The sequence below is a fragment of the Salvelinus fontinalis genome, chromosome 18 (genome assembly GCF_029448725.1).
Source record: "Salvelinus fontinalis isolate EN_2023a chromosome 18, ASM2944872v1, whole genome shotgun sequence".
Classification (NCBI taxonomy): Eukaryota; Metazoa; Chordata; class Actinopteri; order Salmoniformes; family Salmonidae; genus Salvelinus; species Salvelinus fontinalis.
In genome coordinates, this window is record NC_074682.1 from 33,606,646 (window position 1) to 33,622,640 (window position 15,995).

General features: G+C 43.1%; 1 protein-coding gene across 6 annotated transcripts in view; it reads right to left on the reverse strand.

The window, feature by feature from the left end:
* LOC129815337 (trichohyalin-like) overlaps positions 1 to 15,527 on the reverse strand; it is a 29,288-nt gene extending 13,761 nt beyond the window's left edge. For 2 of the 6 annotated variants that reach the window (XM_055869055.1, XM_055869054.1), the window contains exons 1-3: positions 15,348 to 15,525; positions 10,871 to 10,927; positions 6,790 to 10,149 (exon numbers count right to left, since the gene is read on the reverse strand). In XM_055869055.1, coding sequence (XP_055725030.1) covers positions 6,790 to 10,149; positions 10,871 to 10,927 — 3,417 coding nt within the window. In that variant the 5' untranslated portion in view covers positions 15,348 to 15,525. Of the gene's footprint in view, positions 1 to 6,789; positions 10,150 to 10,870; positions 10,928 to 15,347 lie in introns of all 6 variants that reach the window. The other 4 variants (XM_055869057.1, XM_055869056.1, XM_055869059.1 and 1 more) reach the window with 4 other exon arrangements.
* Positions 15,528 to 15,995: the final 468 nt, after the last annotated feature.

The following is a 15,995-nucleotide window of genomic DNA, read 5'->3' on the forward strand; positions in this document are numbered from 1 at the left end:
AAATTGCCAGAGTTGCATTGGCAGCTGTATAGCAGTCCAAAGGGCAGCTAGCAATTGTTTACAGAAAAAGCTTACAATGTCAAATAAGGTAGGCAGTAGTAAGTAAGAGCAACTTTCTAATATTGAGTTGTACCTCCCCCTTTTGCCCTCAGAACAACCTCAATTCGTTGGGGCATGACTCTACAAGGTGTCGAAAGCGTTCCACAGGGATGCTGGCCCATGTTGACTCCAATGCTTCCCACAGTTGTGTCAAGGTGGCTGGATGTCCTTGGCTGGTGGTGGACCATTATTGATACACACAGGAAACTGTTGAGCGTGAAAAACTTAGCAGCATTGCACCTTGGCTGGTGGTGGACCATTCTTGATACACACAGGAAACTGTTGAGAAAGAAAAACCCAGCAGCGTTGCAGTTCTTGACACAAACCAATGTGCCTGCCACTGTTCAAAGGCACGTAAATATTTTGTCTTGCCCATTCACCCTCTGAATGAAACACACAATCCATGTCTCTATTGTTGCAAGGCTTAAAAACCTTATTTAACCTGTCTCCTCCAATTCATCTACACTGATTGAAGTGGATTTAACAAGTGACATCAACAAGGGATCCTAAGGGGGGAGGGTTACAAGTCAAGACAGAGCAGGTAGTACTCTGCAGTCACACCTCATTTTAACATCTGTGCTTCACAGTAAAGTTATGGGGGGGCTCAAAGCAATCCAGACTGAAAAAGGACCTAATGCATGTCCTCTAAACAATGCAGCAATAAATGACACATACACATAGACACACACTCACCCACACCAAAAATTACCCATGCACGTGTTCAGACATTGAATGTGCAGGCCTGATAGAAATATACGCAAGGAGACATACTCGCTTCCGAGACAGAACAGAGTTTTAAAAAACACACTCACATAATTTCGAGAAACTCACACACACTAGTGGTTATGGACGGCATATTGTTGCACCCTGAAGCAGTCTACCTTTCTGCAGGTCTACAGCACAAACCACACCATCAGCTCTATTACAGAGATGTAAGCAATTCAACACAGCTGTGTGGTTCTGCTAAATGTGTTCTGCAGTGAGAGCAATAGAAAGACTATACATGGACACAAAAACATGGGCCTTGAAAGGTGTGAGGTTAGCATGAGCAGATATTCATAGCAAGGAGCATACACACACACACATGCATGCCCACAGACACACACAGACACACACAGACACACACAGACACACACAGACACACACAGACACACACACACACACACACACACACACACACACACACACACACACACACACACTGACACACACTGACACACACACTGACACACACATGCACACATGCACGCACGCTACAGTGTTTCCATGGATCTTATCTCTTTTCCTCAGGCCTCCTGTCACTTTCCCCAGACTCTCATTCACACCACTGACAGAGGGAAATGCTAACCGTACGCACACTGATAAACACGGCACACACACACACACACACACACACACACACACACACACACACACACACACACACACACACGCACACACACGCACACACACACACAAACCATAGGCCTACACAAGCCTCTGAGGGGCGAGAAGGATAGGAATAAGCAGAAAGAGGTAGAAACGTGTTGGAGAGATGGAGGGGGAGAAAGAAGTGGTAGTGACCTTCAGACTATTTAGGGAATTAAGCTGTTTGGCTAAGTAGAACTTTTAGGTCTATGTTCATTCTAAAAACAGTCTGGTTCAAGAGCAGATAATGACGTTGTTCAGATGAGTTCCCTTACAGCGCTGGTGTCTGCTGCCCGTCTACTTAGCTTGATCCGCTGGCGACTCCGGACCGAGAACAACCTCAGGGATCGCCGGCTCTGGGAGGCAAAGCTATGCAGTGGACACACGGCCCTATGGAACCTCCCGCCCCCACCTTCTCCCTACTCCTGCTCTACCTTCTCCTCCTCTTGATCTTCTTTCACCACCTCATCCTCTTCATCATCATTTTCCCAGACTAAATTCAGTGCCCCCTGTAGGGAACGACGCATGCTGCCCACCCAGCTAGAGACCTGGACCTGGGCGGAGGACAGTTTACCGCCCAGGTTCTGCATGTCTATTGGCTACCACCGTGATAATGCTGAGTGGTCACAGTGGTGACCGGGTTAATATGGAAACCAGCAGAATGTGCTAACCAAGAGTCAATACTTTTTTGGGTTGGATTAAGGTTTGGGGTGTGGAGGTTGAGAAGTCCTCCTTCCCTGGCTGTGTTTTATTTACTTCCTGGTTTCAGAGGACAAAGGTCAAAGATGGCAGCGATAGAACATGTCCTCCTCACGGAAAGTAAACAGTAACCAGTCCAGTTTGAGTTAATCAAAGTCCAATTTAGGCTCAAAGCATGCTTCTGTATACACCTCACTCCCACTTACTGAAACAACTCTTCCTGTTTAGCCCTGCCAATCATGTGAACTGGCCGACCATGTGCTCTGAATACAACAAAACTTTCCTCTGACACCGCAGGGCTCACCACAATGGATGGGACTAGGAAAACCTGAGCACACACAGTGACAACTAGACTCTGTCAAACACTAAGAAACAGTCTGAAAGTGAAAACACACTGTAAGTTATCAATCTATGACTCCTGTTGCAGCTGATAGACTATTTTCCTTATTGTATTGTTTACGTTCAATGTCAAACCCAGCCAGCCAGATGGACTACCTAGCCTATATCTACTCTTCATCTACGTACAACTACTTAAGCTCTCGCATGTTCTTTATATATTAAGTCTCTTTCTCTCTCTCTTTCTCTCTTGCTCTGACACATTCCCTCGTTCACAAACCAAACCTGTCTGTCTCTCCCGCAGTTAAAGACCACGTAACTCCCAGGTTCTCTCAGACCCTTCCTCCCATTTCTTTTAGAAAAATGGGAAAACCAGATGGGAATCTTGACTTCTCCTTGCATCCATTCATGCACAACCAGGTGAGTTGAGCTTAATTCTCTGCTTTTATCTCCACAGAGTTGAGTGAACGTTCCCAGAAAACAACAATCAAAGCTGGGCTCTGTGTTAGGAAGGAAGGTGGAAAATCCCACAGGAAGGTGAGGATGGACCAAGGTGCTGCTCTGCTGTTGCCTCCGTCTCGCCCTTTCTCTGTGCTGTAGGTAATGGGCAGGTGCCTGAGTCCAAATCTAAATTTTTCAGGCTTGGGGAGAGAGAGAGAGAGAGAACGAGTGAGACAGCGAGAGAGAGACTGAGTGAGAGAGGAACAGGGAGAGAGACAGAATGAGAGAGAGAAACAGGGAGAGAGAGATAGAGGTATGTGGAGAGAGTGTGTGAGGTAGAAGGAGAAAGAGAGAGAAAGGACAGAGAGACAGTGTTTGCGTATGTGTGAGAAAGAAAACGGGGGAAGAGGAAAATAGAAGAGGAACTTTCCTGTCAGTCGATGAGCCCTACCTCTAGCCGTATTGCTTTCACTGTGTGTTTGTGCGTCCATGTTTATGAGAGAGAGAGAGAGAGAGAGAGAGAGGGAGAGAGAGAGAGAGAGAGAGAGAGGGAGAGAGAGAGAGAGCGAGAGAGGGAGAGAGGCACTCTCTCGGCAAAGGGAGGGGGGGTGACAAGGGACGGAGGGAGAGAGACAGAGAGCAAGATCTAGCTTGTCGTACCATGTATGGTATTTATGAATTGCTATCATGAGAGAAGTGGGGTTGTTGAACAGTGTTAATGGATGGAGGGTGAGGGCAGGATTCTAATATCTTATTAAGTTATGCATGCAACTTTCCACTACTACATACTGTCCATCTATCAATCAGTCAATCTGTCAATCAATCCGTCAGTCAGTCAGTCAATCAGTCAGTCAGTCAGTCTGAACAGCCCTCATGGTTGGCTGCTCAGCCTGTGTTTGGAGAGCAAACACACTGACACTGACACTCTGCTCTCTCAGACCAGAAATAGCCTTTCTCCCTCTAGCTCTTACTGGAGAAACCTGACTCACCTTAAAAAATCATAAAGATAATATTACATGGAAAAGACTGTTTTAGCTTCACAGATGTGTTGTTTAGTTTTATATTGATGAATTACATCCTATACATATTGAGCATTGATTGGGGGATTAACTAATCAAATCAAATGTATTGGTCATTAACACATGGTTAGCAGATGTTATTGTGAGATAGCGAAATGCTTGTAACTAGTAACACAATTTCTGTCCTCCTTTGACAATGCTCATTATTAACTTTTCAAATCTGCATGAAACCAGTGAAAGGAGTGAGGGATTCCCACGATGGGAAGTAAATATAATTAGACTCACTGAAAGGTAACTTCAGCTTTTGTACAAGTAAATATCGTTCGGTTATTTAGCACCATCTACTGGACTAAATGGTAACTCACTCATTCAAATGAAAGTGAATTGAGGAAGTGAGCTAAATATAAGGAAAACATAGACTTGGATAGATGGCTCACGTGCCACAAAGCCTATATCAGCATGGGCAGTGCCATTGAGGACTGGGTGGGACTTCTGATGGGTTAATGAAAAGATGACATAATCCCATCCAAGTCAGCAGGATGGATCAGACAATGAATTATACTCCTGATAAAAAAAATCCCTGATTGCAGGTGGCAGTATTAATGGCATGAAATAAAGCCCCTCACCACATTTTGTTTTGTATTTGTACTTTTTTGTGTGTGGGTTTGGGTGTCTTTTTCTATTGCTCTATTTGTTTATAATAATGATTATCTCTGGCTGGAAATGTTTTATGATTTGTTAATATACCACCTAATATATTTTCACTTATTTTACCATGTACCATGAATTGTACCCATCTGCATTAATATGTGTCAATATTCATCTGCTTTTATGAAATTGAAAATAAAAAATTTGTAAAAAAATAAACTAATTGCGTAGGTCTAAATTGTCTTCATCTGCATCTGTCACTAAACGCTTAATTCAAATTCAGATTTTGCAGGGTTTGCATGATCAAAATACTACAGCATGTTGTTAGCTGCTACCTCTTAGTCCTGCCAATGTGCGTGTAATAGCTTGACTTTTTTAGTGGTGATTTCATGCTCTTCTCAGCGAGTAGAACGAGATTGATATTCTACAGTAAAGCTACACTATTTGTGGTGTGCACGGTGTGGCTCTAAAGAGATACCTTCCTATTTAGCCATGCTAACTGCCCTGACTTCTCTAGTTCTCTTTCACAATGAACACAAGTGTGACAGCTTTCAATATACAGTATAGCTATTCGTTATTCTATGAGCAGAAGAGATCACTCACCCATAGAAGCCTCAGGCATTTCTATTTTAACACTTCTTCATCAGTTTATCCCTATTTATCCGTACACAATATCTTCTCTCTCTGTCTTCCTCCTTTATACATCACCCTTAGTCTGGCCTATCCTTCCTATATCTTCCAATGTCCTTTTTCATATCTATGTCAAACAGCTAAAAGAGGAGATATGGCTATTCTAATTCCCTCCCTATATTACAACCCTTTTATTTTTATATATACATTTTATTTATTGTTTTTAGATCGCAACAAAAGACATATGCAACCTGAAACTAAAATACTTATTAACTTAAACAGACCAACAATCCGAATTTCATAAGACAATATAATTGGTACTATGGGACAAGTCATTGTATATACAAACCTTTTCTAGTAGAGAAATACATTGAGTGAAGGTGAAATTAAAGGAAGACAAAGACTGCAGTAGTGATGGAAGGGAAGTGAAATGTCTCGATCTCGGTTACTTTCTATTTCTCGCTCACACACGGAAGCAAGCACACACGCCCACACACAAAGTATATGTGGGGATATTTGAGACTACTTAGCTATATTACCCAAGGGAATTCCTCATTAAAGAAACACTTTCCTATTTACTTATACTCAAGTTCTAAATTCTGTCAAATATCCCAATGTGTTTTGTAATTCTGTCTCTGTACTGCATGGGGGCAGCAGAGAGCCACAATAAGTTATTGCTCAATGACAACTTCTCATTCAGTAGAAAACCACAAGAAGTGAATGAAATATCACCAAGACCAAGTAGGCATTGTCATTGTCTGTTAGTGTATGTACCCGGGTGTATTTGTATTGTATGTGTATTTTTGTGTGCTTGTGCAAGTCTGTATGCATGTGTGTGTGTGTGCGTGTGTGTGTGTGTGTGTGTGTGTGTGTGTGTGTGTGTGTGTGTGTGTGTGTGTGTGTGTGTGTGTGTGTGTGTGTGTGTGTGTGTGTGTGTGTGTGTGTGTGTGTAAGAGAGACAGAGAGTCTGTGTATAACTACACACCCCTTGAACCAACACCTATTTGTACCTATGGTTATCTAGGTAGCAGGCAGGGTAGGTAGTGAATAGGTTCTGGTTTCAGGGCATGTCAGTATCATTACACAATGACACACCTTGATCCAACTATTTACAGTTACACACACACACACACACACACACACACACACACACTCACACACACTGCCTTCTTTAGCAGTGACTTCATACCTGTTCCTTTAACAGGTAGTACCACATTAAAGGGATACCTTGATATTTAGCCAATACCCGTGTAACCTGCTTTGAGATTTTATAATAGCTTGTAACGCAGAATTAAATATAAAAATGATAAGTATCTCTATGGCTACCCCCATAAATACCTTTATGTGGATTCTTATGGAAACACAATTTCCCCAGTATACCACCAGGGTTTAAGCCAATGGAAAGTCAATCCACACCAGTGTTGGAAAGGAAAATGACCTAGGCCATTAAATACCCTTTTTGTGTTATAATTTTCATATTTTCTCCCCAGTTGATATTCCCCTTGCTTACCTCCTCCGTGTCCATGCTGGTGCCCTCCTCCTTATTCTCTGTCCCGTCCTTTGGGGTGAGGACTCCCCCCTCTAGATCCCTCTCGGCTGGGTGAGGTTCGACGCTGACTGGACTCTCTTGGGCTGGCTCCTGGGTGTCAACAACGGTTCTCTGGGGGTCGGATTCCGAGGAGCCCAGTGACTCAGGCTCCTCTGTTCCAGGGCAGGGTGACTCGACCTGGGCACGGTCAGCAAGGAACCTGGCCTGAGACCCCCACCGCCGGGGCTTGACGGAGAAATCATCATAGACCATCTTGATAAGAGGCTTCTCCTCTTTGACAGAGAAGTCGTCGTAGACCACCTCGATGTGAGGCTGCTTCTCTTCCTTTGGTATGGGTTCTATGATGGGGACGGTAGTTGAGGGAGAAGGAGGCTCTGGCTTTGGAGGTTGGTCAGGTTTAAGAGTGATGAATTGGATTGGGGACTCTGCTTCTTCTTTCTCCCGATCTTCTTCTCTCTTTATCTCATCTTCCTGCATCCTTTCCTCCTCTCTCTGTATTTCCATTTCTCGCTCTTTTTCTTTGAGTTTCTCCCTTTCCTTCTCTCTCAATCTCTCCTCTTTCATCCTAAGCTTCCCCCTCTCTCCTTCCTCTACCTGTCTCTCCTTTTCCCCTTCCACTTCTCTCTGTCTTTCTCCCTTCTCTTCTTTCCTCTTTCTCTCTTCCTCTTCTCTCTGTCTCTCCCTTTCCTTCTCAAGTTCTATCTGTCTTTCTCTGTCCTTCTCTTCTTTCCTCTTTCTCTCTCTCTCGTCCTCCTCTCTCTGTCTCTCCCTTTCCTTCTCAAATTCTATCAGTCTTTCTCTCTCCTCTTCTTTCCTCTTTATCTTTCTCTCTTCCTCCTCTCGCTGTCTCTCCCTTTTCTTCTCAAGTTCTATCTGTCTTTCTCTCTCCTTCTCTTCTTTCCTCTTTCTCTCTCTCCCTTCCTCCTCTCTCTGTTGCTCCCTTTCCTTCTCAAGTTCAATCTGTCTTTCTCTCTCCTTCTCTTCTTTCCTATTTCTCTCTCTCTCTGCTTCATCTCTCTGTCTCTCCCTATCCCTTTCCTCCTCTCTCTGTCTCTGTCTCTTCATTTCCCTCTCCATTTCTCTTTGTCTTTTTCTCTCCTCCTCTTCCTCCCTCTTTCTCTCTTCTTCCTCTCTCTGTCTCTCCCTTTCCCTCTCAAGTTCAATCTGTCTTTCTCTCTCCTCTTCTTCCCTCTTTCTCTCTTCCTCCTCTCTCTGTCTCTCCCTTTCCCTCTCCTCCTCTCTCTGTCTCTTCATTTCCCTCTCCATTTCTCTTTGTCTTTTTCTCTCCCCCTCTTCTTCCCTCTTTCTCTCTTCTTCTTCTCTCTGTCTCTCCCTTTCCCTCTCAAGTTCAATCTGTCTTTTTCTCTCCGCCTCTTCTTCCCTCTTTCGCTCTTCTTCCTCTCTCTGTCGCTCCCTTTCCCTCTCAAGTTCAATCTGTCTTTCTTTCTCCTCCTCTTCTTTCCTCTTTCGCTTTTCTTCCTCTCTCTGTCGCTCCCTTTCCCTCTCAAGTTCAATCTGTCTTTCTCTCTCCTCCTCTTCTTCCCTCTTTCTCTCTTCTTCCTCTCTCTGTCGCTCCCTTTCCCTCTCAAGTTCAATCTGTCTTTCTCTCTCCTTCTCTTCTTTCCTCTTTCTCTCTCTCTCTTCTTTATCTCTCTGTCTCTCCCTATCCCTTTCATCCTCTCTCTGTCTCTGTCTCTTCATTTCCCTCTCCATTTCTCTTTGTCTTTTTCTCTCCTCCTCTTCTTCCCTCTTTCTCTCTTCCTCCTGTCTCTGTCTCTCCCTTTCCCTCTCCTCCTCTCTCTGTCCCTCCCTTTCCCTCTCCACTACTTTTTGTCTTTCTCTCTCCTTCTCATCTTCTGCCTGTCTCTCTTCTAGTTCCAGCTGTTTTAATTTATCCACTTCTGCAAGTTTTTCCTCCTCTTTTACCTTAGCCTCCATCTCTTTCCCTATTTGATCAACCACTAGCTCCTGTTTTTCCCCTTCATCTTCCTGTCCAAGACGTATCCCTACTGTTTTGTAGAGTGGTACCATGTTCTCCTCCTTCTCTCCCTCCTCCTCTTCCTCATCCTCGTCTTCATCATCCTCCTCCTCATCTTCTATCCCAGAATGTCCAGTGTGAAGTAGGGTGGAAGCCTTGTCCTCTCGAGGAGCTAGCTGAACGCTTTTGCTCGTCGCCAACGACCCCCCAGTGACACTCAACACAGGGTGTACTCTGACAGGGAATGGTTGAGGGGCAACATCCACCCTCTGATTGGATGCCCGAACAGGCGGTGTGTCTGCTGCCCAGTCTTTGATCCGCTGTTTCACACCACCAGAACTGACTGCTTGTTTCATTGGACGAGGTACTTCCTCCCTATTGGTCAGAGCCTCTGGCCTCGAGGAGGAGTCCAGCAGCAGACTGATCCTCCGTTGTATGCTGCTCCCTTTCTTTTCTCCTTCCTCCTTTACCCCTTCTCCATCCCTCTCTTCATTCAGTGGTGTTGAGTGCTTGAGTCTGCACTCTGGTTCAGACGGCGACCCTGGTGAATCAGTGACTTTCTCTTCCTCTTTCGCCCTGAGGACTGACACTTTGGAGACTGCAGTCTCTCTCATGGTCACCTGTTCCCGTTCCTGGTTAGCTGGTGGGTGTGAGGGGAGTGAGAGGCCGGCCGACTCAAACCTGGAGGTGAGCTCCATGGACAGCCGCTTCCTGCCTCCTCCCAAGTGGGCTGCCTGATCCTTCCCAGCGTGGCGCCTGACGACCGCAGGGGTGGGCTCACTCACAGTGTTTTCAGACTGCGGTTGAAGAGGAGTTGAGGTGACTGATGGTGATGGTACAGGCTCAGTTCCAGTGGCGGAGTGGCCTGTATCAGAGGGGCCATGTTCGTCCAGTTCAGAAAGACTGACTTGATTTGCCTCTGAGGTTCCAGTTGGGTCAGATGTGGTACTAGCTGGTGGCTCAGATTTTGGGGTAGTAAGGGATGTAGAAAGAGCAATTTGGTTTTGTTCAGTAGTGTGGGTCGATTCAGTTTGGGGTGTTATGGCTGAAGGAACTTCGAGAGCATTGGTCAGTTCAGGTATCGTGGTGCTCTCTGCATCGAGTTTCACAACGCTGCTTGAGTCAGACACAGGGGCACTAATAGGCTGACAAGGCTCTGGTTTGCTATGCTCTGGTGTCTTTGGGGCTAGGATGGAGCGGAATGTGGTGTTTCTCTGCAGTGAAAAGGGTTTGGGAATCAGGCAGGGTTTGGGGCCAAGCTCAGGCTTGATACCTGCATCTCCTGCTTGGCCCACCTCACCAGAGGACACGTCCACACGAGCTGCCATGCCCTCACTTCGTTCCTGAGAACAGAAAATAGTATGGAAAAGGGGAAGAGAGGATAGGGGAGTGGAGCAAATGAGAGTGGTGGAGAAAAAGGGAGAGTTTGGCAGGAGAGGTGAAGGGACAGAAGTGGAGGGAGAGGGGAGGAAGAGGAGGAAGTGAGAAGAGAGGGGAGAAGAAGAAAGGCTAGGTTAGGCTAATCGTGCTACATGAAGCCAGGTACAAAACAAATCATTGGCTTTACTTCACATTAAGCTGTCACTCTGCTCTCTGTGAAAAAACTTTCACCATTACATATAACTTTCACATACTCTGATGATACTCAGGGTTGAAAGCCAGTTGGTTTGGTTCTCTCAGGCCAAGCTAAAAGAGGCTGGTTGGGCTAGATTTTTACAGAGAAAAAATACCTCTGAAAAAGTTACTGTTGAAGTCGGAGGTTTACATACACTTAGGTTGGAGTCATTAAAACTTGGTTTCCACCACTCCACAAAATTCTTGATAACAAACTATGGTTTTGGCAAGTCGGTTAGGACATCTACTTTGTGCATGACACAAGTCATTTTTCCAACAATTGTTTACAGACAGATTATTTCACTGTATCACAATTCCAGTGGGTCAGAAGTTTAAAACAGCAAGTTGACTGTGCCTTTAAACAGCTTGGAAAATTCCAGAAAATTATGTCATGGCTTTAGAAGCTTCTGATCGGCTAATTGATATCATTTGAGTAAATTGGAGGTGTACCTGTGGATGTATTTCAAGGCCTACCTTCAAACTCAGTGCCTCTTTGATTGACATCATCTGAAAATCAAAAGAAATCAGCCAAGACCTCAGAAAATAAATTGTAGACCTCCACAAGTCTGGTTCATCCTTGGGAGCAATTTCCAAATGCCTGAAGGTACCATGTTCCTCTGTACAAACAATAGTACACAAGTATAAACACCATGGGACCACGCAGCCGTCATACCGCTCAGGAAGGAGACACATTCCTAGAGATGAACGTACTTGAGAGCAAAAAGTGCAAATCAATCCTAGAACAACAGCAAAGGACCCTGTGAAGATGCTGGAGGAAACAGGTACAAAAGTATCTATATCCACAGTAAAACGAGTCTTATATCGACATAACCTGAAAGGCCGCTCAGCAAGGAAGAAGCCACTGCTCCAAAACCACCATAAAAAAGCCAAACTACGGTTTGCAACTGCACATGGGGACAAAGATCGTACTTTTTGGAGAAATGTCCTCTGTTCTGTTGAAACAAAAATAGAAAGTTTTTGCCATAATGACTATCGTAATGTTTGGAGAAAAAAGGGGGAGGCTTGCAACCTGAAGAACACCATCCCAACCGTGAAGAACGGGGGTGGCAGCATCATGTTGTGGGGGTGCTTTGCTGCAGGATGGACGGGTGCACTTCACAAAATAGGCAGGAAATCATGAGGCAGGAAAATTATGTGAATATATTGAAGCAACATCTCAAGACATCAGTCAGGAAGTTAAAGCTTGGTCGCAAATGGTACTTCCAAATGAACAATGACCCAAAGCATACTTTCAAAGTTGTGGCAAAATGGCTTAAGGACAACAAAGTCAAGGTATTGGAGTGGCCGTCACAAAGCCCTGACCTCAATCCCATAGACAATTTGTTAGCAGAACTGAAAAAGCGTGTGCGAGCACGGAGGTCCTACAAACCTGACTCAGTTACACCAGCTCTGTCAAGAGGAATGGGCCAAAATTCACCCAACTTATTGTGAGAAGCTTGTGGACGGCTACCCGAAACATTTGACTCAAGTTAAACAATTTAAAGGCAATGCTACAAAATACAAATTGAGTGTATGTAAACTTCTGACCCACTGGGAATGTGATGACAGAAATAAAAGCTGAAATAAATAATTCTCTCTACTATTATTCTGACATTTCACATTCTTAAAATAAAGTTGTGATCCTAACTGACCTAAGACAGGGAATTTGTACTAGGATTAAATGTCAGGAATTGTGAAAAACTGAGTTTGAATGTATTTGGCTAAGGTGTATGTAAACCTCCGACTTCAACTGTACCTCTTATACCATAAGCTACCTCTTACACCGTAACTTTACAGTATTATTGTTATGTCAGTGAAATAAATGTCATTGGACTGACAGTTGTTATGCTAAATTCTACATTATGCATAACAATTCACTTATTTTAGCGAGGGATTTGCAACCAAATACAAATCTTTAGCACTATATTCACTTAACCCTGAGACCCTCAGTTGCAAAAATGTAATGCTTCCTAAATTGCATCCTGTACAGGTCCTAAACTAAATTATTATTTCAAGCACAGTGCATCTCCTTAGGCCCAGATGTATCTCTTAATCGTATTTGTGTGTGTCAGTGATTATTGTGGCATCATTAGCCTCTGAAACATTAGAAACCACAAGGCTCTTCAGAGGGTGAAACATGCAGCTGAGAGCACCATTGGGTGCACACTGCCTGCCCTACAGGACGCCTACAACACCAGGTGTCGCAGGATGGCCAAGAAGATCATCAGGGACCTCAGCCACAGAGAGGGGGACAATGTGCTTGTCTGGTCAGAAGTAGCCTAGTGCACTTTATAGGGAATTAGAGTACGATCCCACTGGGCAAAGACATCAGTTCAACATCTAGTTTTGATTTGCAATTACGTGAATTCAGTTTGAAATCAACAAACCATTTCACCACGTCATTGGATTTAGGTGGCAAGTTGGGTGAATAAATGACGAAAATCCCTTACATTGTTGACTTTTTGCAAAACCAAACGGTTTTCCACATTGATTCAACATCACCACATTTTTTATTTATTTAAATGACATGGACACAATGTTTATTCAACCAGTTTTTGCCCAGTGGGATTTGGGACATACACCCATGCCTCCCAGTCAGACCTTGGGGACCTCCACCCATGCCTCCCAGTCAGACCTTGGGGCTCCTCAGATGGTTTTAAAGTGCTTCATATGTGGAGCAGTGGAGTGTGGTTGGACTGGTTTATACTACATTGAGAGCTGACAGGAAAAACCAGACAGGATGTGTGACATGCAACTGGGACACATTTGTGTTTTGTTCCATTCAAATCAGATGACTTCACTCACAAATCAACCAAACAACCTGGCTTGCCTCTTTAATGTCAATCCAAGAATGGTTACAATTTGAACAGCTTTCTTAAACATCTCAATAAAAAAGTCATAATAGCATAGAGATTTGGCACTATCAGCTATACTAGTATCAATCAGAGATAACATCTGTTTAGATTTGATATTAAATCATGAATATAATGGCAAAGGAAAACTATCACTGTTTATTTGAGGGTAACAACAGCCCTTTTTGTAGATCGTCCCTGTAAAGGTGATCATAAGTATAAGATTAATCATCTTTAACTCTGTGAGACCCAAACATAGATTCAAATGAGGGGAAAAAATATTACCCTCTAGAAATATTACCCTCTAATACTCCTAATAGACCTCTGGTGGATCAAAATCATTGACAGGCGATAGAAAATATTGTGTCATGGTATATAAACCTAAAATGTAGTCTTATTCTGTCTGAAATAGCTAAATTTATCATCTTGACCAATCCATATTTTAGTATTTTGCTATCAAAAACATATATTTTTCAAAGCCTCAACTATTTTGAAATACATACTTTTAGTTGTATTTGGTTGTCCTTTCTGGCTGGACTTGGAAAGATAATGTGTCTTTACCATAAAATTAATGACCGTGAATGGTATTATTCTGACTTCATAAACCACTATATAAAAAAATATATATCTTCATTTTTGTTATTTTAATGTATAGAAGGAACATCAAAGTTAATGTTGAAGTATTTGGTTATCCATATTTGCAGAATTCGGAAGGTATACAATCTCTTTAACTTGTCTATCAATCTATAAATGTGGTCCTATGCCTGAGTTTGGCCACCCTTTAATAAACCCAATGTTGCCTTTTTGAAACACTTACAAAACTACTTCTACATCTGGCTCAGAATGTGTGTTTCACAATTTTTTTATATACACAATCACTACATCTTAAAGAAGACAGGAAAAAATATTTCAAGTCACGTAGTTGCATGGATGGCCTACTACATATGCTTGTGTAAGGGACCAGTGTGGTCTCATACAAGTGGACAGGTGTCAGATTCAGAGTGTTTAATAGTCAAATGTACAAGGTTGCAGGTGTGATTGCAAGGTTCAGTGAAAATCTGTCTAGTGGTGGCTATTCAGCAGCCTGATGGTCTGAGGGTAGAAACTATTGGCCAATCTTCCAGTTTTTGCCATGATACTCCTGTATTGCCCACATCTAAGGGAGAACAGGCCATGGCTTGGGTGCTCTCTAGTCCCGTCATTATAGTACTGGCGCTCAGGGCTCTCATCAAACTGGGTTTCCACTTTTAAGTACAGAACAGGTTTCGATTGAATAAGGCTCTGTCATATAGTTAAATAGGATCTAATGGGAAATGTTTGCAACATAGTCACTTCTTGTTGTAAACAAATGGTGACGGTCACCACTTTCAATCAAAAACTATTAGCCAATTCTGTTATTTGTATTATCAATGATCTATTCCACCCCATATAATAGACCACAAAAAACACTGTGTTTGATACTTTTTGTATTCGCAATTCCAGAACACCTGTAACTGAGCTCCCACCAGTCTCAAATCGTTGTGTCTATGTTCGCAGTCAGTCCACCAAAGAAAATACGAAAATACACTCCACTAGCCAAGTCTATCCTTTGCAGACTGATATTTAAGACAGGTCTTTTTTTTCTACAGAACACATAACGAAGTATTGCGCCATGTTTGGTTGTAAGAAAAACAAGCGATAAACAAGACTTATTTGACTGTAACCTTTAGTTGGTATTAATAAGTGACCAATAAATAAATGCAGCACACAATGAACTCTCTGTCGTTGAACTCATGTAATCTTATATTCGCCGCAGGTAGAGACCAAATAAATACAGTCATGTTAAAACCAGCGCTAACTTTTTTTTAATGTTAAAATAACTAAAGTCCTGAAATGACCTCCTGCGCTATTATGATTCCTGGTAGTGAAATAGTTCACATTTTCCTTGTTGCATATCCCTAGCCTATACCGACAAATTAAAAGCGTTTTATGATCAAATAGCATACTAACAATAACGTAGCTGTTACAGGAGTGGACATATTGCTTTGATCAACTGACAACTCTGGTGTTTTATATGAATAGGCTTGAGACTTTACCTGTTATCTTTAGGATCTCCAGATTACAATATGTGTTGAAGAGAGGCTGTTTGGTGAATTTGTCTCCGTCTCTCCCAAAGTCAGCGAACGATAGTCTGCGACAGTCCCTAGAGCGGGTGTCCGGACAGATCTGTCCCTCCCACAGGTGCTGCGGCATGACTGACTGGACAAACAGGTTTGATATGAATTGAACAAGAGGCTAGAGAAATGGGTTATTTTTACAGTTCAAGAAGCTCAAAATGTCTCTGATTGGTGATGGTGATTTTGGTTTTGCCTAGTTTCTTGCGCCTCTAACCACAATTTGCTAGTAGGCTAGATAGCAGTAGTTAGTAGTTAGTAGTTGCAGTTTTGAAAGTCTAATTAGTAGGCCTATGCCTATAAAACATAGGCTTGTGTTGACTAATAGGCTACAGCCTTAGATTTCCAGCTGAGATAAAACAGTAGGGGAGAGTGGGTAAATTGAGCCATTTTTTTACATTCAGCATCACTTCATCATGGGAAATATTGTATTATTTCTAACAAAGATATCTACATATATTTCTGGATGTTGTGTGTCCCTGGAAATAATCAGAATTCATGGCCATTTCCTAGAAACAAGGGTGGCTCAGTTTAGCCATTTAGCTCAACCTACCCCATACTCCCCTACAG